Source organism: Anguilla anguilla, chromosome 3 (assembly GCF_013347855.1).
Source record: "Anguilla anguilla isolate fAngAng1 chromosome 3, fAngAng1.pri, whole genome shotgun sequence".
Taxonomy (NCBI): Eukaryota; Metazoa; Chordata; class Actinopteri; order Anguilliformes; family Anguillidae; genus Anguilla; species Anguilla anguilla.
This window is the reverse complement of record NC_049203.1, coordinates 30655381-30683365: the sequence shown is the minus strand read 5'-3', so window position 1 is coordinate 30683365 and position 27985 is coordinate 30655381. Positions and strand designations below refer to the sequence as shown.

Below are 27985 nucleotides of genomic sequence, written 5' to 3'. Positions count from 1 at the left end.
ATTGGAATCAACCAAAGTCTTAATTTTTTAAAAATACCAAAAATATTTCCCCAAAAACAGGTTCCAAAATTATTGGCACCCCTGGTTTAATACTTTGTGAAAACACCCCTGGCAAAAATGACAGCCATGAGTCTTCTCCTATAATTTGTGATAAGGTTAGCGAACACATTTGGAGGGATTTTTGACCATTGCTCCATATATCATTGATATCTTTGGGTTTGCGCTTATGGACCCCCCCTCTTCAGTTCAGACCACAGGTTTTTGATGGAATTTAAGTCTGGAGACTGAGATGGCCATTGGAAAACATGGATGTTGATTTCACTTAAGCATTTCTGTTTAGATTTTGATGTATGCTTGGAGTCATTGTCCTGCTGGACAATCTACCTATGACCAAGTCCTAGCTTCTTAGCAGAGACAACCAAATTTTCTGCCAGAATTTCCTGGTACTTTGTTGAATTCATTGTGCCATTGATGTAAAATAGTGCCCCGGGACCACTGCCAACAAAACATCTCCAAAATATCAATGACCCACCTCCATATCTGTAGGTATGAGGTGCTTCTCCTGTATGCATTCCTCTTTTGCTGCCAAACATTTCGATGGTGTGTATGGCCAAAACGTTCAATTGTGGTCTCATCTGACAATAGCACTCTCTTCCAGTCATAATTTGAATGAGGTTTGGCAAGCTCCAGATTCTTGGTTTTGTTTATTGTCCTCAGTAAGAGTTGTCTTCATGCCACCCTTCCAAAGAGTTAGTTGGTAAGGAGGTGCCATTTTATGTTTTTTTTAGACTTGTTGACCGCAAGAAACAAACCAATTTCTGCAATTCTTAAACAGTGATCCTTGGGTTATTAATGGCCTCCCTCACCATCTTCCTCACCATCCATGGGGACATCATGCGCTTGCTTCCTCTTCCTGGCAAACTTGCAACCATTCCATATGTTTTACACCTTTTTATTATTGCTCTTACAGTGCTAAGTGGTATGTTTACCAATTACCATTGGTCTCTTCTGAATTAACAGTTATTTGGCTTTTCCCATGCTGATGGATGACAAAGGGATTTTGTATGCTTGTTACCTCATTTTTATTCTCTAGTGAAACTGGAAGTGATGGAATGACACAATATAGTTCCTTTAGATTGAGATGAACTAAATTAAGTAAAATTGTATTGCCAATTTCATTTTATTTGATTTTACTTACAATAATTGTTAGGGGTGCCAATAATTATGGCACCTATGGTTTTCAGAAGAAATTAGATTACTTAATAAAAAAAACATTGAAGCATGAGAGTAAATGTATTGAAATAAAAGTATATAGTTTTCACATATGTTTGAACATAACATATAGAGTATTACTGTGTCATTTATTATATGCAGCCTTTTTTCTTCATTTTCTTAAATAAGGGTGCCAATAATTCTGGAGCCCACAATGGGGTGCAAAAATTTTGGCACCCCTGGTTTAAATGTCTGTTACAATTAAACTCTATGTGATCAAAAGCAAACCTGAACTCTAATTGGTACAACATTAAACATGAGACCTCTCTGCAAATTTTAAAGCAAGATTGAATTTTATTTTCATATTTTACTATTTTTAAATGAGAAAAAAGGAAAAGGACCCTGTGCAAAAGTTTTGTGCAAAAACATTTGTTGTAGTATCTACTGCATATCTGACAACATCACGGTGGTTTGAGGCTCATTTGATACCTTGGACCCTTGATGACTTAAAGACATTTAACCAACAAATGTGTTCCATACTGTATCAGCATAATTGACTGCTGAATCTAGTCCCACCCCCCAATTCCCATAGAGATCCATTCAAATGCAAAGAGTTTTTGTATCGCTTGTAGGCAACCTGACAATAAGATATCCAGACTCTGATGATGTTGATAGGTCACAGACATCAGGAAGTCATTGCATGCAAAGGATATGCAACCAAATAAAAAACATGACTCTTATTTGACATGATGTTTTGTCTAAAACACTGAAACGAGGGACTACTTATAGAAAGTTCTGTAATTACTACATGGTGAAACCAAAATGTATAAGAATACCATTTAATAAAAGCTCTGAATCTGCGTTTTGACCACGTGTGAATAGTTTGATTACAAACAGAGAAAATAAAATAGTAAATCAGAAAAAAGCAGAAAAATGCAGGTGGTTTTAATGTTGTGGCTGATCGGTGTGTGTGTGCGCGTGTATATATATATATATATATATACACACACACACTGCGGCCACTTTATTAGGTATACCTGTTTAACTGCACGTTAACACAAATATCTAATCAGCCAATCAAGTAACAGCAACTCAATGCATTTAGGCATGTAGACATGGTCAAGATGATCTACTGAAGTTCAAACCAAGCATCAGAATGGGGAAGAAAGGTGATTTAAGTGACTTTGAACATGTCATGGTTGTTGGTGCCAGACAGGCTGGTTTGAGTATTTCAGAAACTGCTGATCTACTGGGATTTTCACGCAAAACCATCTCTAGGGTTTACAGAGAATGGTCCGAAAATGAGAAAATATCCAGTGAGCAGCAGTTCTCTGGGCGAAAATGCCTTGTTCATGCCAGAGGTCAGAGGAGAATGGACAGGCTGGTTCGAGCTGATAAAGGCAACAGTAACTCAAATAACCACTCGTTACAACCAAGGTATGCAGAAGAGCATCTCTGAATGTACAATATGTCGAACCTTGAAGCAGATGGGCTACAGCAGCAGAAGCCAACCCGGTACTAGCAAGGTGTACCTAATAAAGTGTCCGGTGAGTGTATATATATATATATATGTGTGTGTGTGTGTGTGTATATATATATATATAAAAAACCTGAATAAATGAGTGGGGAAACATTATGAATGCAGATGCTTCCATACAGGTGTATTGCATTATACAATTAAGCAATTAACATCCTATCATGGTCTGGGGCATGTATAAAAACGCTGAGCAGTCCCAGTTGACCTTGATTTTGGATCAAGATGGCAGGAGGGAAAAAGCACACATTCAATGACCATAACGCTCGTGCATTAGTGCGATATGTAAGGAAAAACAGAAGAGCAACTCTTCCTCAGGTGACTGAGAATGCCAATGCAGAACGTGAGCAGACTGTGTCAGCAAGAATAGTCTGTCAACAACTACAGTGAGCACCCTAATTCATTGGACAGTGACACATTTTTTGTTATTTTGGTCTGTACTCCAGCACTTTGAAAGGATACAATGACAATGAGGTTGAAGTGCAGACTGTCAGCTTTAATTTGAGGGTATTTTCATCAATATCAGACAAACTGTTTAGAAATGACAGCACCTTTTGTAAATGGTCCCCCTATTTTAAGGTACTACAAGTATTTGTTGAATTGGCTTCACAGATGTGGGGTGTTATGGCTTGGGCCTGTATGGCTGCCAGGCGAACGGGCTCACTTGTCTTCATCGATGATGTGACTGCAGACAGAAGTAGAACAATAAATTCTGAGTCTACACAAATATTTTATCTGCTCAGATAAAACCAAATGCCTCTAAACTCATTGGACGGCACTTCATCATGCAACAAGATAATGACCCGAAACATACTGCTAGAGCAACGAAGTGGTTTTTGACGGCCAAAAAGTGGAAAATCCTTGACTGGCCGAGTCAATCACCGGATCTGAATCTAATTGAACATGCATCTTACATGCTGAAGAGGAGACTGAAGGCAAAAAGTCCCCAAAACAAGCAGGAACTGAAGATGGCTGCAGTACAGGCCTGGAAGAGCATCACCAGGGAAGATACCCAGCGTCTGGTGATGTCTGCGTCACAGACTTCAAGCAGTCATTGCATGCAAAGGATATGCGACCAAATATTAAAAATGATTACTTTATCCTACATTATCTTAAACTGTCCAATATTTTTTGATGCCCGAAAATTGGGGGGACTGTGTACAAAAGGTTCTATAATTTCTAAACAGTTCATTCGATATGTATGAAAATACCCTCAAATTAAAGCTGACAGTCTGCACTTCAACCTCATTGTCATTGTATCCTTTCAAACTCAGTGCTAGAGTACAGAACCAAAATAACAAAAAATGTGTCACTGTCCACTGTCTGTACATAGAGCAGGATATTAGTAGGGTTGCAGTGCATAAACACCTCATTACAAAAACGAACGCACATTTGAGAGTTCACTGGTGCAAAACCATAGACACTGGTCTACAGAGATGTGGGGGAAAAAAAGTGATTCAGTCAGATAGTCATCCTTCAGCATATTCTCGACAAGTGGGCAACTGCATGTGTGGTAAAGGCCTGAATGCTTGACCTCTGCAGAGAGGGAGTCCAGTGGCTCTGATATGCTGTAGGGGGCATTTTCATGGGATGGTTTGGGTCCACTGGTCCCCTTTTAGGGAAGGGCCACAGCAAATCAATACAAAGTTATTAATGATCACCTTTATCCTATGATGATACATTCCTGATAAGGATAGAAATGTTTCATCATAGGATAAAGGTGATTGCTTAATAATTTTGTATTTATTTGCTGTGGCCCTTCCCTAAAATGGGACTAGTGATGGCCCTGCAGATGGTGGCACTGTAATCCTTGAAGAGACCACTCGGACTCTTCAAGGATTACAATGCCACCATCTGCAGGGAACGATGGGTCACTGAATGGTTTGATGAGTATGAAAATAATGTGAATCGTATGCTATGGCCTTTGTAGTCAACCCAATTGAACACCGATCTGAGATTTTGGACCGACGTGTTAGACCAGTGGTTCTCAACCTCGGTCCAGGAGACCCACTGTGTATGTTGGTTTTCGTACCAACCACAATTGCAATCCCAGAATTGTAACAAGCTATTTTTCCTTAATTAGGTGCTTCTCATGTCAGAGGGATTATTTCCCCACTTAAGCCACCTTGTGTCAGAAATATCTATGCATGCTATAAAGAATAAAAGTCCCATATTCACATTGTGCTATATTGTAGACGATTACGTAAAGAGGTTCAAAAAACTTTTTAATTAATCAAAATAAAGACTGAGGCAAATCAACAGGTTCCTAATTGGGGAAAGTGTGGCCACATGGCCACTAAATCTAATCATTTGATAGATAACGAAGAATTCAAAAACAAAGAAAATGATAACGGGTCAAACCTGTATTGTGCTAATTAGTTTAAGGCAGTGGTTCTTAACCTTGTTGGAGGCACCGAACCCCACCAGTTTCATATGCTCATTCACCGAACCCTACTGCCCACTAACTGCAGACTAGACTGAGGGGTGGACCTCTGCGGCGGAGGCTCCACCGAACCCCTGAGACCGACTCACCGAACCCCTAGGGTTCGACCGAACCCAGGTTAAGAACCACTGGTTTAAGGGAAATATTATGCACCTAAAGCACTTAAAAACATGTTCAGCAACCTAGGAGCCTATTAATTCCCCTCATTAATTTGATCTGTTAAAAATGTTGCCTCCTTAACATAGTTTTTCCACAACTTTTTTTGCTGGTGCTCGATTATACGTCGTGTTTGGACTGCTTCGGGGTACTTTTTATATATTTCGACCAACAATGTCATCCTCACGTGCAAGAACGGACTCGGCACGTACAGGCTGCCCGAAAGCCTCGCACTTGGCTGATCCTGTTTCGCCGCTGAAGGAGGCTGCCAACACTGAGAGCACTTCCAATCTGGGACAACTACAAGCCATGCTAGACTTGCTGAAAGGGGACATTTGCAGTAAAATCGACTCGTTATCCTCTGACCTGCAAGCTGAAATTTCTTCAGTGAGAGAGGAGTTAAAACATACCATTGAACCCTTGCAACAAAAACTTAGCTGCCATGACCAGGCCATCACTGATTTGGAGCGCGCGTCCACGGACCATAGCGACCAGTTAACTGCATTGGATTCTACGGTTTCCATGCTTAAAACCCAGATAAAACTGCTGATGGATAAATGCGAGGACCTGGAGGGGAGATCAAGGAAGAATAACATAAGGCTGATCGGTGTGCCAGAGGGGACTAAGGGTGCGCGCCCGACCAAATTTGTTTCCCAGCTGTTGAAGGACACCCTCGGCCTAGACGAGGCACCCCTGCTTGACCGAGTGCATCGCACTTTTCGTCCTAAACCCAAGGAGGGTGAACCGCCCCAGCCCCTTGTTATTGGAGTGCATTCTTTTCATGTGATAAATGACATATGAAATGACATATGAGCTGGGGAGGCCTCCCGGGCTTCTCCTCACCTTTACCGGGGCAAACAGCTATTTATTTTCCCTGACTACACTTGCTTGGTCGCTAAGAAACGTGCTGCTTTCATGGACGTTAAGCGTCAGCTACATTCTTGTCCCGGGGTAAAGTTTGGCTTGAGGTTCCCAGCAGTTCTCAGGATCACTTTGCCCAGCGGAGCCACACACACTTTCGAAGACCTGGCCCCTGCAATGGACTTCGTGAAGGCAAACATTAAAACTGTAGTCTCTTCTGGAGCTACAGTCTAAAGACGATTTGGCTGGCTGTCCCAGTAGGCTAACAGGCTAGTTCACTAGCATCTGTTTGGTAAGCCGCTTTACCTGAAGTCTTGATAATTTTACTCGAGTTAATTTGCGAATGCTTATACTGTGTTTGTTTACATATATGCTTTTTTTCTTAATATCACAAACTCTAGGGGGTACTACTCCCTTGGTAGTGCTACGGAGTGTGTTGAGATGTTTTTGGTAACCTTTGGGTTTTGCACGCGTCGTGTTTGGGGTGACGCTTCAGCTAGGGAGGGGGTGGGGGAAGAGTTCTTTTTCTTCTTGTTTTGAATGCCTTTTGTGTTTGGTTTCGTATATCGTTTGGTCACCCATATTTTTTAGTTGTACTTTTGCTATTGCTACTCATTCCACACTACACTATATTTGTACATACATTTATTTATGTGTTATTTAAAACATGGCCCAGTCTAAAATATCACAACAATCAGTGAGTGGACTCAAATGTATTAGCTGGAACTGTAATGGCTTAAAGGGTAGGTATGTTCTTGTAACAGGACTGCTTTATAACACTCCGGTCATTCTTGCTAATGTATACGGTCCTAACTGGGACAATGACAGTTTTCTCCGGTTAGTGTTCTCCAAATTACCTAACATGGCCACACACTTTCTTATTTTGGGGGGGATTTCAACTGTTGGCTCAACCCTGCATTGGATAGCTGATCTACTAAAACCAGTATGCCTTCGAAGTCTTCCGGGACTATTCTATCCTTTATGGACGAGTTTTCTGTTTCAGACCCCTGTCGTTGCCTCAACCCATCAGGGAGAGTATACTCCTTTTCCCATGTTCACCACATCTTCACCCGTATTGATTACTTTCTTATAGATAACTGGCTCCTTCCTTCAGTTTAGTGGTGTTCTTATAATGCTATCTTAATATCCGATCATGCTCCAATCATATTGGAGTTGCACATAAAAGGGCGGGATAACACACGCCTCCCCTGGCGCCTTAATACACGTTTGTTGTCAAATGAGGATTTCGTTAAATTTGTGTCTAACCAAATTGACTTCTTATCAGCCAACAGAACTCCGGGGGTCTCGGCTTCTCTCCTCTGGGAGACTTTGAAGGCATATACACTCACCGGCCACTTTATTAGGTCCACCTGTTCAACTGCAAACTGCACCCGTTAACGCAAATATCTAATCAGCCAATCACGTGGCACCAACTAAATGCATTTAAGCATGGTCAAGACAATCTGCTGAAGTTCAAACCAAGCATCAAATGGGGAAGAAAGGTGATTTAAGTGACTTTGAATGTGGCATGGTTGTTGGTGCCAGACCGGCTGGTTTGAGTATTTCAGAAACTGCTGATCTACTGGAATTTTCACACACAACCATCTCTAGGGTTTACAGAGAATGGTCTGAAAAAGAGAAAATATCCAGTGAGCGGCAGTTCTCTGGGCGAAAATGCCTTGTTGATGGCAGGGGTCAGAGGAGAATGGCCAGACTGGTTCGAGCTGATAGAAAGGCAACAGCAACTCAAATAACCACTCGTTACAACCGAGGTATACAGAAGAGCATCTCTGAACGCACACCACGTCAAACCTTGAAGCAGATGGGCTACAGCAGCAGAAGACCACACCGGGTGCCACTCCTGTCACCTAATGAAGTGGCCGCTGAGTGTATAAGAGGTGAAATTATTTCATATAGTGGTTTCGAGGATAAACTGAGGAAAAACAATTTACAGGAACTAAATCAACGAATTATCCAGCTTGATAATATACATGCCTCCTCCCCAGCCCCAAACATATACAAGGGGCGTCTCTTCCTTCAGGCGGAGTTCAATATCCTGTCCACTAATCAAGTTGAGGACCTTTTATTTAAATCTAAATATTCTTACTATGAACATGGTGACAAAGCAAGCAAACTTTTGGCCCATAAATTGTTGCAGGCTTCCTCCTCTCATCAGACCCCACAAATTCTAACTCCTTCTGGTGTAACAACAGATCCAAAAAAAATTAATGATCAATTTAAACAGTTTTACTCCTCCCTTTATGCTTCTGAGCTTCATACTGATTTACTTGCTTTTGATAGCTTCCTTAACTCATTGGACATAACCAAAGTGGACCAGGACTCTGTTGGGAGACTGGAGAAGCCACTCACTGTAAACAAGCATAGAGGTTCAGCCTTCTCCATGCAATTGGGAAAGTGTCCAGGACCGGAAGGTTTTCCAATTGAGTTCTATAAAACCTTTTTCGATAAAATAGCACCGGTTTTGATTGAGATGTTTAATGAATCCTTTAACACTCTTAATCTACCTCCAACTCTTAATCAAGCTTCAATCTCATTGATTTAAAAAAAGAATAAGGACCCTTTATCTTGCTCAAGTTATCGTCCTATAAGTCTATTATCCGTGGATGTAAAGCTCTTATCTAAGCTATTAGCCATGCGTTCTGCCCTCCATTATCTCCCCCGATCAAACAGGGTTTATCCGGAACAGACATTCTTTTTCTAACCTCAGACGACTCTTTAAAGTGGTGTATAATCCCTCCACCTCGTCTGCACCAGAGGCTCTGATCTCGTTAGATGCAGAGGAGGCCTTTGATCGTGTAGAGTGGAATTATCTTTTTTACACATTGGAGAAATTTGGTTTTGGTCAGAGGTTCATTACCTGGGTTAAACTGCTTTACTCGTCCTTTATGGCTTTAGTCAGAACTAATAATACCCACTCAGAACACTTTCCCTTGTATCGCTCCACCCGGCAGGGCTGTCCTTTGAGTCCTCTCTTATTTGCTATTGCCATTGAACCACTCGCCATTGCGCTCCGGGCAGACCCCCGTATAACTGGAATAATCAGAAATGGTTTTGAGCAGGATGACTTGCTTTAAAAAGTCTCTAATCTTTCCGTATTGGTCCCGGCTGCTCTTGACATCCTTACTTCATTTGGCCGCATTTCAGGATATAAACTTAGCTTAGACAAAAGTGAGTTGTTTCCTTTAAATGTTGCAACATGTAATTATTCTTTGTAGGATTTCCCATTCAAAATTGCCCCACAGGGTTTTACATACCTTGGTATTCAGGTTAGAGATAAATTGGAGGACCTGTTTAAATTCAATTTTTCACCTTTGGTGGCTCAGATACAGGAAGACTTCTAGAGGTGGTCACTGTTGCCTCTATCCCTTGTAGCTCGGGTTAACTCTGTTAAAATGAACACCCTCCCCAAACTGTCTTACCTTTTTCAAAGCATACCCATTTTCCTCCCCCAGTCCTTCTTTTGTAAATTAGATAGCTTAGTCACTAAGTTTCTTTGGAATAAGAAAGTCCCTCAACTTCGTAGGGAGCTGTTGCAGAGGCCAAGATCTCTCAGAGGTTTGGCTTTACCTAATTTTAGGTTTTATTATATTGGGCTGCCAACCTTAGAGTAATTCAGCTTTGGATCCGCCTGGAGAGATCTCCTGCTCCTCCTTCATAGCTGCATATGGAGGCATTCTCCACTAAACCTGCCTCACTGACAGCCCTTATTCACTCCCCCCTTAAATTTTCTTCCTCTCCTTATTCTAAAAATGCCTTAGTTAAATCTACTTTGAGGATCTGGAAGCAATTCCGACACCACTTTGGTCTACAGACCTTTTCTTTCTTAGCTCCAATATCAGCTAATCTGGTTTTTCATTCTTTGATTGATAGAGCATTCTCTTTGCGGTTCAACTCTGGCATTGAGACATTTGGCGACCTATATCTTGATAATACCTTTGCATACTTTCAGCAGCTCTCTGAGAAGTTCTCTTTACCTAGACATCATTTTTTAAGGTATCTACAGATCCGTAGTTTTGTTCGTAATTTTAGCTCACATTTTCCCAATCTCCCGGAGACCACACCTATCGACCCTTTTTTAACCCCAGCCCCTTTCTTAAAGGGTATGATCTCTTATCTATATGATCTTATCCAGACATTGCGCCCAGCCTCTTCACATAACATAAAGATTAAATGGGAGGAGGAGATTTCTGAAGAGCTGTGGGATGTCATTCTGCGTCAAGTTCACTCCTCATCTATTTGTGCTAGACATGGTCTGACTCAATGCAAAATCCTTCACCGTACACATTTAACTAAAGCCACTCACTGTAAACAAGCATAGAGGTTCAGCCTTCTCCATGCAATTGGGAAAGTGTCCAGGACCGGAAGGTTTTCCAATTGAGTTCTATAAAACCTTTTTCGATAAAATAGCACCGGTTTTGATTGAGATGTTTAATGAATCCTTTAACACTCTTAATCTACCTCCAACTCTTAATCAAGCTTCAATCTCATTGATTTAAAAAAAGAATAAGGACCCTTTATCTTGCTCAAGTTATCGTCCTATAAGTCTATTATCCGTGGATGTAAAGCTCTTATCTAAGCTATTAGCCATGCGTTCTGCCCTCCATTATCTCCCCCGATCAAACAGGGTTTATCCAGAACAGACATTCTTTACAGACTTTCTAAGATTTATAAGGATGACGACCCTATGTGTGATAGATGCCGCCAAGCCCCTGCTACCTATATTCATGTGTTTTGGTCATGCCCTTCCTTAAACACCTGTTGGCTAGAAATCTTTAACTCGATCTCAGATTGTACTGGGATTCCATTTGAACCAACAGCATTCACAGCATTGTTTGGGGTTCCGCCTTACTCTGCTGCTTCCAAAATATAAGGCAGACTTTGTAGCGTTTGTTACCTTATTAGCCAGACCTCTGATTTTACTGAGGTGGAAATTACCTGCACCCCCCTCTTATTCCTCATAGATCAAAGACGTTTTTCACTCTGTTAAAGTGGAACAAGGTGTAGTATAAATGGTTCTCTTGCCAAATTTAATAAAACATGGGGACCTTTTTTTGCACATGCTGAGGGGTTGGTGTTTGCTGCTATTCCGGAGTAACAGCTTTAATTGAATGTGTCTAACCACTTTATTGTACCTTTAGTGGGTTTGGAATATTATTTAATTTTTCTTTTCTCTACCATGTGAATTTTATATTTGTCTCTGATTATTACTGGGTGACCAACATGTACATTTTGTGTTTATTATATATATATATATATATATATATATATATATATATATATAATTATCTTTTATTTTATTTATTTTCTATTTTTTATGTTAGCTATGTCTTTTTGTATGTTATACTTGACTCAATATTGAAACTTGAAAAGTAACTGTCTTGACATTTGTGTCTTGTTGAAAATCTAATAAACAAATTTGAGAAAAAAAATGTTACCTCTTTTTAAGTGATTGTTTGCAATCACTTAAAAAGGAACACAACACAATGGGATTTTATTCTTCATGCCATGCATAGCAATTTCTGACAATGTGGCTTAAGAGGGTAAATAATTCCTCTTAACATGAAAAACACCTAATTAAGAAAAATGAACAGCTTGTTAAAATTCTGAGATTGCAATTGTGGTGGGAACGAAAACCAGCATACACAGTGGGCCCCCAGGACCGAGGTTGAGAACCACTGTTAGACCATCATCAAAACACCAAATGATGGAATATCTTTGGACAAATGGTGTTCAATCCCTCCAGTAGCGTTCCAGAGACTTGTAGAATCTATGCCATGGTGCACTGAAGCTGTTCTGGCCGCTCGTGGTGGCCCAACACCTTACTAAGACACTTTGTTAGTTTTTCCTTTAATTTGTATGTGATTTCATGCAACCGGGGACATTGTAGTGTAGGGACAAATGGCTAGAGTGAAACTGCAAGAAAGAGTACTGCCAATTATGCAGCCTTCAGACATATCAAACTTGTCTGGTGTAGGAGTACCATCTACAGGCCATTATAAGTCGATGGTTTTATTTGAGAAAATTAAACTGGGACAGATTAGCAAAATATTCAACTGACTGTACTCCTACAGTGGTGCCATGGCCATTGTGCCTACCTTTAGGTGTGTACATGCCCTGTTGCATGGAGCCCCCAGGTTCAAATACAGGGGCCTTGAAATCTCCAACAGCCGACAGCATGTCTTCAAAACTGCAGTTGCCTGGCATTATCCCACTCTTGGGGTTCGGGTTCTCAGGAATGTTAATGTTCTGTTAAGGAAAAAAAAAAAACTCCTGCAAAGTACATATCACCTACAGCATCATTTAAAAAAAAATCTTCAGTTATATTTAATCTGAGTACCACAGACAACAATTTTAAACAAAACAATTCCAAATAATTAACAAAATATTTTGCTCAAACAATTGTTATCCAATACTCTCAAGTCTCTCAAAATTTGAGGTTGTTATGGTGTCTTTCAGCTGTGAGGTATTTCACAGGTAGTCCTTCCTCTGGGCTCCTCCAACAAAGGCCTGTTTGCTTCAGTGGAAAATCCAAACCTACCGGCCTTTGCTGGAGAAGCTTGGAGAAAAAGCCAGGCTTCTCCAGCACCACCCCTCACAGTCAAATGACACTGTCCCATGCCCAAAGTATTAATCTGTTTTTTGTCAGAAAGACTACAAGCTCACTCCAATCACGAGTGGATGGAAAGATTCTATGGCAAGCCCTGCATATCGCACATTTTTTACCTTACTATCACTACTGGAATAATCCCTAAACCCTGGAAGACTGCTTGTGTTCTTCCATTAGATAAAGCTAGTGAAAGAACTTAAATAAATATGGTTAAATATCCAAATTCCTGGTTTGAATCCTGGAATTTCTGGTCTATGATCAGCTCAAATCATACCTATCTATGTTATCTGTGCTTACCCCTTACCAATATGGATTTAGGCCGAATCATAGCACTATCACAGCTATTTCCTTGCTTAAAAATGACATTGTATTAGACCTGGATAACAGACAGACTTGTGCCGCACTGTTTGTAAACCTATCTAAGGCCTTTGACACTGTGGTTTACTCTTTGCTTCTGGATTGTCTGTCTCGCATTGGCCTCAGCTGCCCAAGCTGTTTGTGGTTTGAGAACTCTCTCTCCGACACACAAACTGTATTTACTCATTGTGGCTTTAAAACTAGTTTAGTGACACTCCACGCTAGCGGAGATTCAGATACTGTCGTCGTGATTTGAAAATACGGAACTGACAAAAAAATACCAATCACAGAAAACAACAATAGCTTGGTGAAGGAGCATAAATTTTGACAGATGGACATCCATGATTTCAATCTCTTTAGTTTATTCAGCGCTGCAGAAAAAGGAAAGGCTTGTTGCTGTGTTCGGTTTAACCCTGTGGCATACAATGCATGAGCCTACACAGATATTTTTCCATCGCCAATGGTATACTTTGCAATTTAAATTTAAAACTAAAGTAAAAGTAAAGAAAATAAAATAAGTGATGTTATTAAATTAATATATTCACACAATTAGGCATTTTTATTTGCATTGCAAAATTGCACATTTCATCACCATTATTTAAAATTGTAGATACATGTAGGTCTACTGTTTGTTCTTCGCACTGACAATGATGAGATTATTCATGGAAAAGATCTGCATTGCACACATTTTGAAAGTTTAATGATCTTGAAGTCCACGTTTTGTTACAGATAACGAAAGCATAATCTAACAAAGGTAAATAAAAGGTCAAAATAGGCTTTCCCTACATGCACGACCAGTGAGAACAGACCTTGGAAAAACTGCCTTCAGTTACTATGCCTGATACATTTGGAATACGGAGCACTGTAAATATAAAATCATTGCTGCTACTTCACCAGGTTAAAACTCTAATCTGAGTTTTTAAAGACTGAATACAATCGTTTTTAATTTCCGATTCATTTTTTTTTAATGTCTGTTGAACTTCCTAACTTCAAATTCCTTTCACACTAAATGTTCTAAAGTTTTAAAGGCTTCGTTATTACAGTTTTAATATATGCTTTACCGTTAATGTATGTAAGTTGACATCACTGTAAATGAGGATTTTTCCTCAATGGTTTTTCGAGATGAAATAAAGGTTGATCGATCGATAGCTAAATTGTAAGTCCGAACCCCATAGAGCCCAATCGCTGAAATAACAAGCCAACACAACATAGCACAATAAAAAATATTGCAGTGTTCCCTGAGGGAAAGCTGCTCTTAAAGGTGCTTGCAATCACAGCAACACTTTCGGTAACAAGGATTGACAACAATGGCGCCAAAGCAGACCTTTCGTGTATATGGTCAACTAGCAAATTAAATCCGCCATATTTGAGCTTTCACACATTTTTTAAAACACGTTTTTCTCCTACAGTTAAATTCAGTCGGTAAGTTTGTCACTTGCCCTTCTCAAAAACAGACAGGAGTGATGTCCCCTTTCTAGTATATTTTTGCATAAAGTATGTTTGTAAAATTGAGGAATCATTTATATTTAAATGTTTGTAATGATCAGAACAGGTAGCAGTGGCGGTTCATTAATGCGGGGCACTGGGGCGCCACCCCCCTAAATGCGAAATAATTCTAAAATAAAAATTATTTACTCGTACAATGCGCCTGGTAGTCTGTCAGCGCCTGTCAGCATTCATTAAAAATTGGTTCCAAAATCAAATTGTATTTGGTTCATTTCTGTGTGAATACATATATTTCCTGGGTGAAGGGCGCCGGCCAAATGAGTGGCTGCCTCCGAAGTCAAAAAAATGACATCCTATGTCTCTTCCTAACCACTCTTCCTTGTCCTCGATGGAAAACGTCATGAGGTCAAGAAAAGATGTGAAGAAGAATTCATAAGGACTTAGGAAAAGACAACCGCGTTGCTAAGAGAATCCGACTGCGCTTACACTAGGCTACAGAATTATGCGACGGCGGATGTTATTGACGTGGGTCTGCCGTGGTGAAACTACAATGTTCCAAAGATGGACTACTAAACGTGCATCTTAGATACTTTGCCCCGTGCCTTCTTACCATGTTGTTTAATGCAGGCTATATAAACGTGGACAACCCGGTGAAAAATATTACTTCATTACCAAGGTTGGAATTGAAATAAAAAAGGAATATAGGCTACCAGTCACAAAAGTGAGACGAAATGGTTGTCACATTGAGAATGGTTGCTCACGCTCACCCTCCCGTCCACTCATATTTATCGACATGAATCCCAGTTAGTATGATTGTATGAAAATAATTGTTAAATTTAATGCAAGATAGGCATAACATGTTAGGCCTACAAATCTACTACTGTACATATCATCATTCTTAAGTTTCAAACATGCTGAATTAAAAACATCCTCTGGCTAAAAATGTCTCATATCCCTTTTTCTTGAAAGACAGACTTCTGTGTTATGGTTAATATGCTGATTATGTTCTGATTATAAGCCTATGCATATAGTAGCTTAAGAACCACCACACAACTCCGTCATGTTGATCGTTTGTTTTCGTGAACGGCCGAATGGTGCGTCGCTTTATATGTTGCTGCCGCAAGGAATTGTGGGACGGCATTATCTCCTTTCCTTTCGTAAAGGACAGTCCAGTGTGCCCTATGCTAAAGGAGATAAGAAAGAAAGCACTGAAGCACCTTTCCCTAGTATTTAGAGAATTCGACCAGCTCTTATCATGGCTGCCACTTAGATACTTCCGGGTCATTTCACTCAGGAACCTTCCTAAGCAAAAAATACTATTCGGACGCAGCCAGTGTGTATGTAAGTCCTTCAACTTTTGGCAAGCAGGTGACCTGAGGCTGCTCTCTAAATGGTTGCTTCAGATATTCCACAGGGCAAAACTCTCTGTGCCCCAGACTTTTATTGGCAGCGAATTGGTATTGTTTTTATGTTTTTTGATCTAATGTGACTGGACAATTCTCGACGTCTTTCATGTTCACACCCGCCATTAATATAACTACGGATGTGCGACTGTCACTCCTGCTCCTTAGCTAGCTGACCGGTACTTTCAGGAGATGGCAACTTCAAGAGGAACCGCGGAAATCAAAGAAAATTTGGTTATGTCCTTACAAAAACACCCTTTCACAAGGCGTTCACTGGAAGAAAAAAAGAGGATAAAGGAGCTTGGACCGGACTGACCCAATTTACAAATTCAGCAGCAGGCAAGAGATCAAGAACGAGCCTACACCCGGGGCTTCTCCCACTCTTGTTATGACAAACGGAGTTGGCTAGCTGGATGTGGTGTAAGTACTGCCTTTTATTGCTATCCCTGTTTGCTATTTCAAAGTGTCGGCACCGAAGCGTTGTGGACAACGACGGGGGTACAAGACCTATAACATCTTTCTGAAAAATGCAAACGGCACGAAAGTAGCCATAGCCATCTAGACAATAGTATGAGACTAAATTTTTTTGGCAGGCTTAGCATTACTGAACAGCTACAGGATTGGCATTAGAAGGCACAACGAAGAGGTGACAAAATCGACACATCCTGTCCAGAATAATAGAATGTGTGAAATTTTGTGGGGCCTTTGAGTTGGCTTTGCGTGGCCATGATGAGAGTGAGAGCTCTGATAATCCCGGGATATTCCTCGGGTTGGTGAATTTTGTTGCCTCCTTTAAACTTCAGCATTCACATTTTGTCCAGCAGATGGCAGCAGAAGGCTCTATAAATGACCTTGGAGTTAGCTAATATTTTCTTCTTCTTTTTATGACTTCATAGAATGTGACTGGCAGTAAATATGACTTTAGTAGTTCCATAATTAGAAATTGAGCTGTTGCCTGTTGGTAACTTTGGGTGATATAGGTCAAATGGGCATTTTGTCATCTCTACATATTATTTTGTATTATTAAGGAGGGCAAAATATGCTCAAGTAGTGCTACTGGCCAGTGTTTAGGCAACATTACAATGTGTTGTGTTATTTTAAGATTTTTTTTTTTGCAGCGCTATGAAGTGCTGCTTCAGTTTGTTTGTCCTCCCCAAAACTACACCCGCCCAAAAAATTATCACCAGCCGCCACTGACAGGTAGCCAGGTAGCTGTAGCGCCATTTCTCCTTGTGAAACATACCATTAATATTGCTCTTCATGTTGATCAGAACAGGCCAGCCAGCTAGATTTAGTGCCATTTTTCCTTGTGTTAAATATTATCTTTATAAGTTTATCACTCCTGTGCAATCAAATACAGCTGTTTTTAATTTGCTAATTAAGCATAACAGTGCACCTAAAACTAGAAGCTTTGCTGTTGTCAATCACTGTTAACTGCTGGCAACAGTGCTGCTGTGCTACTATTTGAAAACTTCTGGGTTGGGAATGGGCCTGCACCCGATCTGACCCAAATTTTCAGAGCTAAAAATAAGCTCAATACCCGGCCTGATCACAGTATACTTTTGGGCATTTTTGGTTTGGGTCTGGCTGTAGACCCGTAATCCAAGGGCTGATGAGGATGAAGATATTTAGGGTCCGTATAATCCATAACATGTTCAACTCCATTAAGGAGATGATTATTCTGCATGTGCATCCAAAGATGCCAAGTCAAAAAATCAAAATGACAAAGAAAGTTTGGAAAACTAGAAAAACATTTTTTTTTTTTGCATAATTCAATACAGACCAATACCAGTGCAAGGTTCAAGAACCATAAACATAATGAACATTTTATTAACCCCTTAGCGCACAAGCCAAATCTTGCCAATCCTTGCCCATTTAGGGGGTACCCTATTTAAAGCTGTATAACTCCAGATGTGAACACCACAGAGACTTGAAAAATGGCTTAAATGAAGCAAGACATTTGTACAATTTACAATACTAACGCAAATGAGTTTATAATCATAATTTTGGGAGAAATAAAGTGCCACAAATGCAATTGTCCAGACAAAAAATCTAAAATGAATTTGCACTTTTTTAGTTTGCAATGAAATACTGAGAGATTGCATATATACAGCAGGTTAAACTATACATGTGCTGGATCAAAAACTTCTTGACCACAAGTTCATAAAATCTAAGGGTAGATATGTAGAACTACTATAGATTTATGAAGCAAAATCTAAGCAGTGTACCCAGCGTCTCCATATCTATCCAAAATGTCTAAATTATGCATTGCTGTAAATCACAACATATTCACGCATTTCACTAAAATCAACTGTTTTGACTCAAGAAAATCACTGTTGCATCAAAAGTGGGAGTTACAAGCTTTCCGTCAGTACAGTGGTCTAAAATATCTAGGGGTCCAGAAACATCCAAAATCTCTTCAAAAATGAATAAAATGCTTTATGTCCATTATAAAGGATATAAATGAGCCCCTTATGAAGGTTTAACACTCTGGGGTCTAAGGGTAAAATGAGGAACACTGGTGATTGTGCGATGCTCTGACATGTGTGTAAATTTAATCAACTTTATATACAGTGATTCTAAAGTGTTTCATATCTTTGTTTTCAGCACAAACTCAGCTACAACAATATGGCAGCAGTAAGTAGGTCATAATAATGTGTGGATTGTAAACTGCTCTAAAAACACACAAACTGTAAACAGTAGTTTTGAACATGCACAGGAATGTTGTAATAAAACACACTAAACAATTGTGAATAAGACTTTTGGTCACTGAAATGTGTTCTTCAAGGTCTTGGGTATCAAAAGATGACAAAATATTTTAGCAAATCCAATGAGAAATATAAAATAAATTGCTAAAAGTTAGTGTTGTGACTACTATTTTTCAACACCAGGTGAGAATGGGAGGGCAAATGGCCTTTCTGTAATGAATATGCATTGGGTAGGAATACCTGCCAGCTAAGTAGGCTATTCACACCTGGCCGCATGCCTCCCCACCACTAAGACAAAGACTCCGTGAGCCATTTAGAAGACAGAAACAAAGACAACTTTTGATTTTAGAACATTTATTGAAGTAAACTGCATGGAAGATGAGATGAGACTGGTGTACTCTTGCAACGTCTGCCTGGCCTCTTAGCTAGTGGTGAACTAGGCCGTGTTTCCTGATCAACATCTCTGCAAATATAATAAAAACAAAATTGTTAGGAAATGTGAAATCAAATCAAACTTTATTTATATGAGCACATTTCCTTCAACAGGTGAAAATTAAATGTGCTTTACAAAAAAGGGACAAACCACTAACTAATGAAAACAAAATTTATGAAATGTGACATCATATACAAACAAAGAACCAAACAAACACAACCAGATGCAGAGAGGTAGCCTATAATTTTGAGAAGCAATGGTTAGAATCATTCGTAGTGTGGGAATTTACAAGCGCGTATATTAGTGAATATTCCTACAAACACACAGAGAATGTAATACAGCACACATTTACAAATAATGCAAGCTATCAACGAAAAAACATTAGCTTAACTAAATAAACACTGATATTCCAACTAAACTACACGCAACTCATCAATAACAATGCCTCAATCTGAACTAGGCTAGGTCTGTTTAGCTAAGTGGTTATTTTATTGCTATTTCCCGAACTTACTTAGAGTATGCTAATATCGATTGTGCAAGGACATCAGTTTTAGAATCCTAGCCACGCCACTACACGCCAGGCATGAGCTATTTATTACGAATATGATCGAAAAACATACAGTCTACCTGATACTTCTAACACAACCAGACGCAGAGAGCCTAGCCTATAATTTTGAGATGCAATAGTTTGAATCGTTCGTAGTGTGGGAATTTACAAACGCGCACATTGCTGGATATTCCTACAAACACACAGATACGTTGCAATATAGTACACATATTTACCAATATGATCATAAGAAATATACTTACGCATGAAGTTGATCCTCAGCTGGATCAGTTCGCTGTTCGAAATGACACCGCTCTTCATCAGTGTCGGCTTCCGGACGGACCATTTTCCAAAATTAAACGAAATGTTCACCTCAAAAGAAGTGAATTGGGTGACACTTTGACATTCTATTCCGCTTTCGCAGACTTGGCATTTCTCACATGGATCTCGCATCGCCCCTCCTTTAGTCTCCTTCTATGGAGAGTAATTAAAATGTTGTTAACATGTGAATGCGATTTGGGCGGACTTCCTGCTGAGCGAAATTCACATAGTAATGAGTAAAGTTTAGCGAAGCATACATGATCTAATTAATCAAATTTGGAACATTTAAAACAATTTATATTATTTGCCAATAGGCGCATTGGAAAGTTGCGATTCTAAGGTTTCTGTCAATGTTTTTGTTGCGTCTGTATGATAACAGCACGTGAAGTTAATCATCCAAATAGAAAAGAAAGTTAATTTCATCTTGTCGAGCTCCGCCGGCGGAGCTCTCGACCCCAGAGGGTTAAGATGAAACATTGCTATCAGATCAAAAAATAATGCAAAAATATTGTCACACAATGCGGTACAGCACCTAAATGTGTAATAATTAACTTGTATGTATTTCCATACTCTGTGCTCTCGTATGTTTTCTTGTATGGGGATGGGACGACATGAAAACAATTTTCAACCGTCTACCACATTTTGGCAATGTTCCAACTCATCACTGTTGCATGCTTCACAAAAACTATTACACTACTAACTAACGCTTACATTACAGTGTGAAATATCCACATTATATAATACCACTAACCTATTTAAAGACACTAAGTAACAAAAATAACGTATATAACCGAAGTATTTTGAATAGTAATACTTACATAGCAATGATGAAATCGTATCTATGTTCAGTAGATGGAGACAGAGACAGTAAATCAATGTCAACGAGACCACGTTTCGTTAGGTGCAGCGTCTTTTACTGCTACCACAGAGTGAATACGTAAGTGAATGCGATGATAAGAAAAATCTCGGTTACGCTGACCTAAAAAACGCTATTCCAAAAGCAAACTTTTCAAAAAAGCCAAAAAGCAGACATGTTATACATGTACAATAAGCTTATTCCCTCACCTACTGAATAAATGAATTGTCAATCAAGCCAGACTGTAATAAAAAGAGCCCCTAGTGGTCGGCACGCCGGCGTGCCGAGATTACTAAACTCAGACATTCAGTGCTACTGCAACCAAAGTATGAGTTAAAAACAGAAACGCGTTGTTTTAGTTTCATTAGTAGACGATACACCACAACTATGCCGAATACGGAGTTTCGCAGTGCCACCATTGTCGCTCTGGTCGATCATTTAACACGCACCCCCTCCCTGCAGTCTCATCTAGAAAACACCACCCACCCTTGACATAATGGACAATATTGTCTATGTTGGCATTCATAAAAATATTATTTTACCACAAAAAAATCATATTCCGTCATAGCAACAAGATAAACCCGACAATAGCCCTAAGATATGCCTATACAGCAGTGAAAACGCTGCTCACTGAATAACGAAATAAACGAGAAAAAGTTTTTAAAAATTATACCATGTCATTCTACAGTCAACATCTGGGACTAACTATTGAATAAATATACAACCTTACTGTTGGTTTTACATGTAGAGACGTCCCTTTTGGACCGCGTGGCCATATATTGTCTTGGACAATCCGTTTGGGAAATATACGCACGTTTTTGACGCCTGGGTATCTTCCAAAATAACTGTGCGTAATACCACACCTGTTGTTTACGGCGGCGTCGCCCTTTTTACTACAGTCTGGCTTGATTGACAATTCATTTATTCAGTAGGCGAGAGTATAAGCTTTCTAACGATGTATAACATGTCTAATTCTGCTTTTGGAATAGCGTTTTATAGGTCAGCGTAACAGAAAATATTCTTAGTATCTCATTCACTTACGCATTCACTCTGAGAGACTCTGCAGCTAACGAAACATGGTCAACGATATTTCATAATTTCTTGGAAAATACTATTATTATTGAGGACTTCTGGACATAGCTAGGCCACATGTCTGCTGATAGACCTAGCTGACATCGTTTTCTGGAGCAAAACAGAAGCGAATAGAACAGTATCATTGATACTGTCTCTGTCTCCATCTACTGAACATAGAGGAGATTTCATCATTGCTATGTAAGTATTACTGCTCAAAATATTTCAGTTATATACGTTATTTTTGAAATTGAGTATCTTTAAATAGATTAGTGGTGTTATATAATGTGGATATTTCACACTGTAATGTAAGCGTTAGATGGCAGTGTAATAGTATTTGTGAAGCATGCAACAGTGATCACGTGAGAGTTGGAACATTGCCAAAACGTGGTGGGCGGTTGAAAATTGTTTTCATGTTGTCCCATCCCCATACAAGAAAACATACGAGAGTACAGGGTATGGAAATACACACAAGAGTTAATTATTACACATTTAGGTACTGTACCGCATTGTGTGACAATATTTTTGCATTATTTTTTTTTAATCTGATAGCAATGTTTCATCTTAAACCTTCATAAGGGGCTCATTTATATGCTTTATAATGGACAAAAAGCATTTTATTCAATTTTGGAGAGATTTTGGATATGTTTCTGGACCCCTAGATATTTTAGACCACTGTACTGACTGAAAGCTTGTAATTCCCACTTGAAAATTATGCAACAGTGATTTTCTTGAGTCAAACCAGTTGATTTGTAGTGAAATACGTGAATATGTTGTGATTTACAGAAATGCATAATTTAGACATTTTGGATAGATATGGAGACGCTGGGTACACTGCTTAGTTTTTGCATCATACATCTATAGCAGTTCTACATATCCACCCTTTTTTGAGCTTGTGGTCAAGACGTTTTTGATCTAGCACATGTATAGTTTAATCTGCTGTATATTTGCAATCTCTCAGTATTTCATTGCAAACTTAAAAAGTGCAAATTCATTTTTGATTTTTTGTCAAAACAATTGCATTTGTGGCACTTTATTTCTTCCAAAATTATGAATATAAACTAATCTGCGTTAATATTGCAAATTGTACAAATGTCTTGCTTCATTTAAGCCATTTTTCAAGTCTCTGTGGTGTTCACATCTGGAGTTATAAAGCTTTAAATAGGGTACCCCCTAAATGGGCAAGGATTGGCAAGATTTGGCTTGTGCGCTAAGGGGTTAACGAAGCTCAAAATGTTGAGAATGCCTTTCACTACATAGCTGTGTTCATATACCACTAACTGGCAACAGGTGTGATAGCTATTGATGAATTAACTCTATTTTTGGAGACATTATTAGATTGGGATGGTCGGTATGCCGGTATCCACCAAGTTACGCCTTGGCAGGGCATGCCTCATACCTCATAAGTATACAGCAGAGATTTTGGCACTTTTCAGGTTATGTATTCTAGGCCTTTTACCTAATTGCATCACCATGGCAATGTATATTTTATTTGCCATTGTGCTGTCCTGCCTTTTTTCCTGTACCATCCCAAAAGTGCTGTTCGGGCATCTACCGCCTACCATGGTCCTACAAGTCACACAGCATACATTCCAGCTCATGTTTCCTTGTCAGATGACAATGTGTCTAACAATGTGTGCATGTACACTAACCACCTTTATGCTACTCACCTTCATTTTACCCCAGTTCATATAGTCTTCTACCTTTCTCAGATACGCAAATATTTTCTTTATTTCTCAGGATCTGAAATGATTGGTCATTGTTTATACTTGGACTGTGAAAAATGAAAAACACATTTGCATGATTTGAAGATATTCAACTCTGAATGAGTCAGTTACTTCAAACCAGGGGGAAATGCAGTGTACCCGTGTTGCATTCATTGTTGAACTAGCCTCCAACATTCTTATTTTCACCTCTCTCCTTTTAACGAAGGATCTGATCCTGCTACCGGTAGATGGGGTGTTGGGGCGGTATGTATTACCCAGTTGGAATGCAACCCTTCCTCCTCAAATGTGTGAAGAAAAGGGTATCAGCCCCCAACTAAGAGACACAGACTACCTTGCATAACAGCAGAACTACCAACAGAGGAAGCCGGGAGGGGCTATCTACTCACTCTGAGCCAGTCAGCACTGATTGAGCAGTTGGATGAGTCCCAACACATTGAAATCAGGGAGCTGACAGAGGATTGCGGGAGAAGACTTTTGGGGACTTGCCTTTGCAATGAGGCAAGCACCTCTTCACTCCATTACTCACAATGGAAGATTCCAAGTAAACCTGAGTTCATGATGTTGGTTTCACTGAAAAACCTAAACCATTTTCTAAAGGACCAGAGTTACCCCAGCATCATCATGCAGCCAAAGAACCCTGCCCAGCCATGTGACCAGCTGTTCTACAATGGACAGGGAACACCACTCCTGCAGTCGCCCAGGGGGACCCTCAGCCCAGTCCCAGCCACCAATGCACTATATACCTCTAATCATCAAAGACTTGAGAGTATAACATGATTGTTGTGTCTGAACATAACCTTACCATCCTCCCATAACTCTTTTTTATCTTTCATAGATTACTGAAATACATTTGTTACCAAACTGTGTTGTCTCTTTATTCTAATAACTGATTAAAGAAATGCAAATAAAAGCTATTGCTAGTTTCCTCAAAGTAGAATTTACTGTTAATGTGACATGCATAAGTTGTTGCCCCCTAAAAGGAGGAAAACCTTGATCCACCTCTGAGGTAGATAACTCAGATGGGCTAAAGCAGTAAGATATACGCAACATGACTACATAGGCTAAAAAGTGCCCCCTGTGAGGACAGTCAAGTTTGAAATGGCCTGATTTGTCAACAAACCAGCTTCTACTGACTAACAGAGGCATAAATGCATATCGAAAAGAATACACAATTTATTTCTTCCATATTCACAATATCAAACTAAACAACAATGATGTGAAAACATAAGTACAACCTCTTTCAATTCCACGGTTTTGCATATCAGGGGAAAAGAAACCCTCATCTAGACCTCACCAAGTTGTAACCATAGATAAATCTAACCGTTACAAACACGACAGTTTTTACTTTTGTCATTATTTATTCAACCAAAAATAAGCAACATGCAGAAGCCTCTGAGGAAAAAGCAAGCGCACCCCATGATTCAGTGGCTTGTAGAACCCCCTTTAGCACCAACCTGAATAACTGTTTTATGTTCAATTCTGGCCCACTGCTCCTTACAAAATTGCTTCAAATCATTGATGCCCAAGGACATTCATGTATGAACAACTGTCTTAAGGTCCCATCACATCATCTCAATAAGACTGAGGTCTCGACTTTGACTTTTCTATTCCAAAATCCTTATTCTTTTCTTTGTCAGCCATTTAGTTGTAGATTTACTGGTTTAGTTTAGTCTTGGAGCATGATCCCTTTTTAGCTAAGCTTTTGCTGTTGGACAGATGGTCTCACATTTTCCTCTAGAACATGCTGGCATAGAGAGGTGGTAGACCCAATGACCAAAATCACCATCCCTCCACTACCATGCTTGAGTTCTGCCATTAGATTCTTATGTGTTGGTTCACACTAAACATAACCTTATGGCCAAACAACTCTACTTTGGTCTCCTCTGTTAGAAGGACACAAATAGTACAAAAGTACATCAAGCATTCTGGATTTACTGGATAAACAACTTTACCCATGGGCTTAACATGGAGTTTGACATTAAACCATTTCTCTCACCATCTTGTCCTATTTATGACTGCTGTGACTTTGCCTATTGACAAGTGTTTGATTTTTTGGACTGCTATACCAAGTGTGCGAGTTTCACTCTGTTCAAGTTTTTACACTTACCTTTTTCCCCACAGGTTCTGCACATTGGCTCATTTTTTTGTTGAATGAATAATGACAACATATTAGGAGTCTCATGATGTTAGATTTATATACTGTTAGGAAATGGCATTAGGGTTAGTTAGTTTCTAGTATGTAAAAAAACAGAATTAAAAGAGGGCGTAAATTCTTTTTCACATCACTGCAGTTTACTTCTTTGACCAAAAGCCAAAGTGATAAATATAAGAAAAATCTAAGCTGAACCTGCACTTGCAGTGTGAATGCAAAGCGAAAAAGACTCAGATATTGAATGACTGCTTTTAGCCAGTTATCAATATGGTACCTTTCAGCGAATGTCTTTATCATTTATTCCTGGTGTGAAGTTAACATATAAAACTGAACCTAGAGGGAAAATATTTGAACCACATAAGAAGAGGTACGCTAATCCAATTTCACAGTACAGATACTGTATAAGCACATACAAAGGCAGTGAAGGATATGAGATCCAGCAGTGAGCTGTGGGTGCGGTCGTTCATACACAGCTGGGAAACCATCTCTGCCCTGAGAATTTCATCATCAGTCATTCCTGTCAAACAGAGGGGAAACAGCTTTCAGAAAAAAAACCTTTCAAGCATTGTACCTGGATGGAGTGTCCCAAAACCTACAGTTGTCTTCACTCTCTTTAAAAGCACCTAGGCAAAGACTTGCAACAGGTTTATTGATTTACATGAGGCTTGCGCCCCCAATTTTGAGAAAGTGTTGAACTGTCCCTCAACAATATCTGTCCATTCCTAAAAAGTTTTTATCTGCACCTTAAAAGGGTTATACTCTCATCAGAGACCATCATCTTGCCACTGGTCAGCCATCAGCTACTTTCCAAAAAATGATGTAACCTGGTTGGCTTCGAAAAACAGGCTACTGAGGATTTGATTGTGAAGCTAATGGAGAAGCTAGAGAAGATGCAATGCTTTTCGCTATCTATTTGTACATTACCTAGTACCATATTAACACTAGATAGGCCGCGTTTTTACTACCTTAAACCAGACAAGCCTGACACACAGTAGCGTCAGGCTCATCCAGAATTACAGCATTGATTTCAGCACCCACAGTGACCTAATTTCATAAAGATTATGAAACACTATGTTGCAAAACTACATTCTTGAAATAAAGGACATGACTGTATCAATTTCAACATTTTTATTTCTAATTTATATCGGTTTTGTTATATAGGTAACGGAAAATGCAGCAAGGTATTACAGGCACATAGAAAAAGTGCTAACATGAAAAACAAGTAAAACACAAAATGAAGAAAGAAGTTTTTAAAAATATTGCACTTTGTATTTCTGTAAGTAATTTCTTCAGTCATAATTCCACTTGTTTCTCCCTTCTCTTTGCTACCGCTATTTTGACTGAGCTTTTACATATGTACCATCTCTCTCCTCTTACTCATCAATTCCACAGAAAACACACAGCTTTCGTTGTTTGTGTGAGCATGGACGGCACACAAATCAACTGCATTTCACGCAATTGTCTTTAGCCTTATTCTGACTGCATTTTCCGCCTAGGAGTGATGCGAGGTGATGCGGAGACCGTGGCTGCTTTGGCAGCTGCTGCTTCTGTCATCGAACTTCAGGCAATTTTCACGCAGCTCGCATGCCAGGTCCATGATTAAGTCATTCATCAGTAATTCCAGTGCCTCCTCTGGTCCCATTTGCTCATGTAATTTTGCCATCCTGTAGGCTATTCAGAGTTAATCTGGAGTTACAATATCAGTAAAAAACAGAAACCAGGTCAGAGGCGTTATGTTCGGAGGAGTTATAAACCCATCATTTCTATGACTACACCGTCCACAATTATTGATCCTGACTCTGAAGTAAATAATCAAAATAAATAATCTTCATCAAAGGATTGCAATTAATTAATTTTATGTGATTATACGTGCAAAATATGTTTTGATTGCGCTTGGTCCAGCAATTCTTATCAATACGTCGTCATTCAGTAGCTGAATAGCATGCAGGAGTAGAGAGTAACCCATTCATACATTGGTATCAGCTATCTATTAGTAGTGGTTTAGGGTTTCATTTAACACAATTAATTGCCTCTACAGCAGAGGTTCTGCAGGGCAGAGGGAAATACTTCTGGTGTTACAAGAGTAGGAGGTAGCAGTGTCATTTTTATTCATAAGAAGACCTTCCATTA

The 27985-nt window shown here is 39.5% G+C and overlaps 1 protein-coding gene across 5 annotated transcripts in view; it reads right to left on the bottom strand.

Annotated features, from left to right (window-relative positions):
• The window catches only part of ubr3 (ubiquitin protein ligase E3 component n-recognin 3), a 418217-nt gene that overhangs the window by 267737 nt on the left and 122495 nt on the right, over positions 1-27985 (bottom strand). For 3 of the 5 annotated variants that reach the window (XM_035408072.1, XM_035408075.1, XM_035408074.1), the window contains 2 exons: positions 26269-26372; positions 12323-12473 (listed from right to left, as the gene is read on the bottom strand). In XM_035408072.1, coding sequence (XP_035263963.1) covers positions 12323-12473; positions 26269-26372 — 255 coding nt within the window. The remainder of the gene's footprint in view (positions 1-12322; positions 12474-26268; positions 26373-27985) is intronic. The other 2 variants (XM_035408073.1, XM_035408076.1) reach the window with 1 other exon arrangement.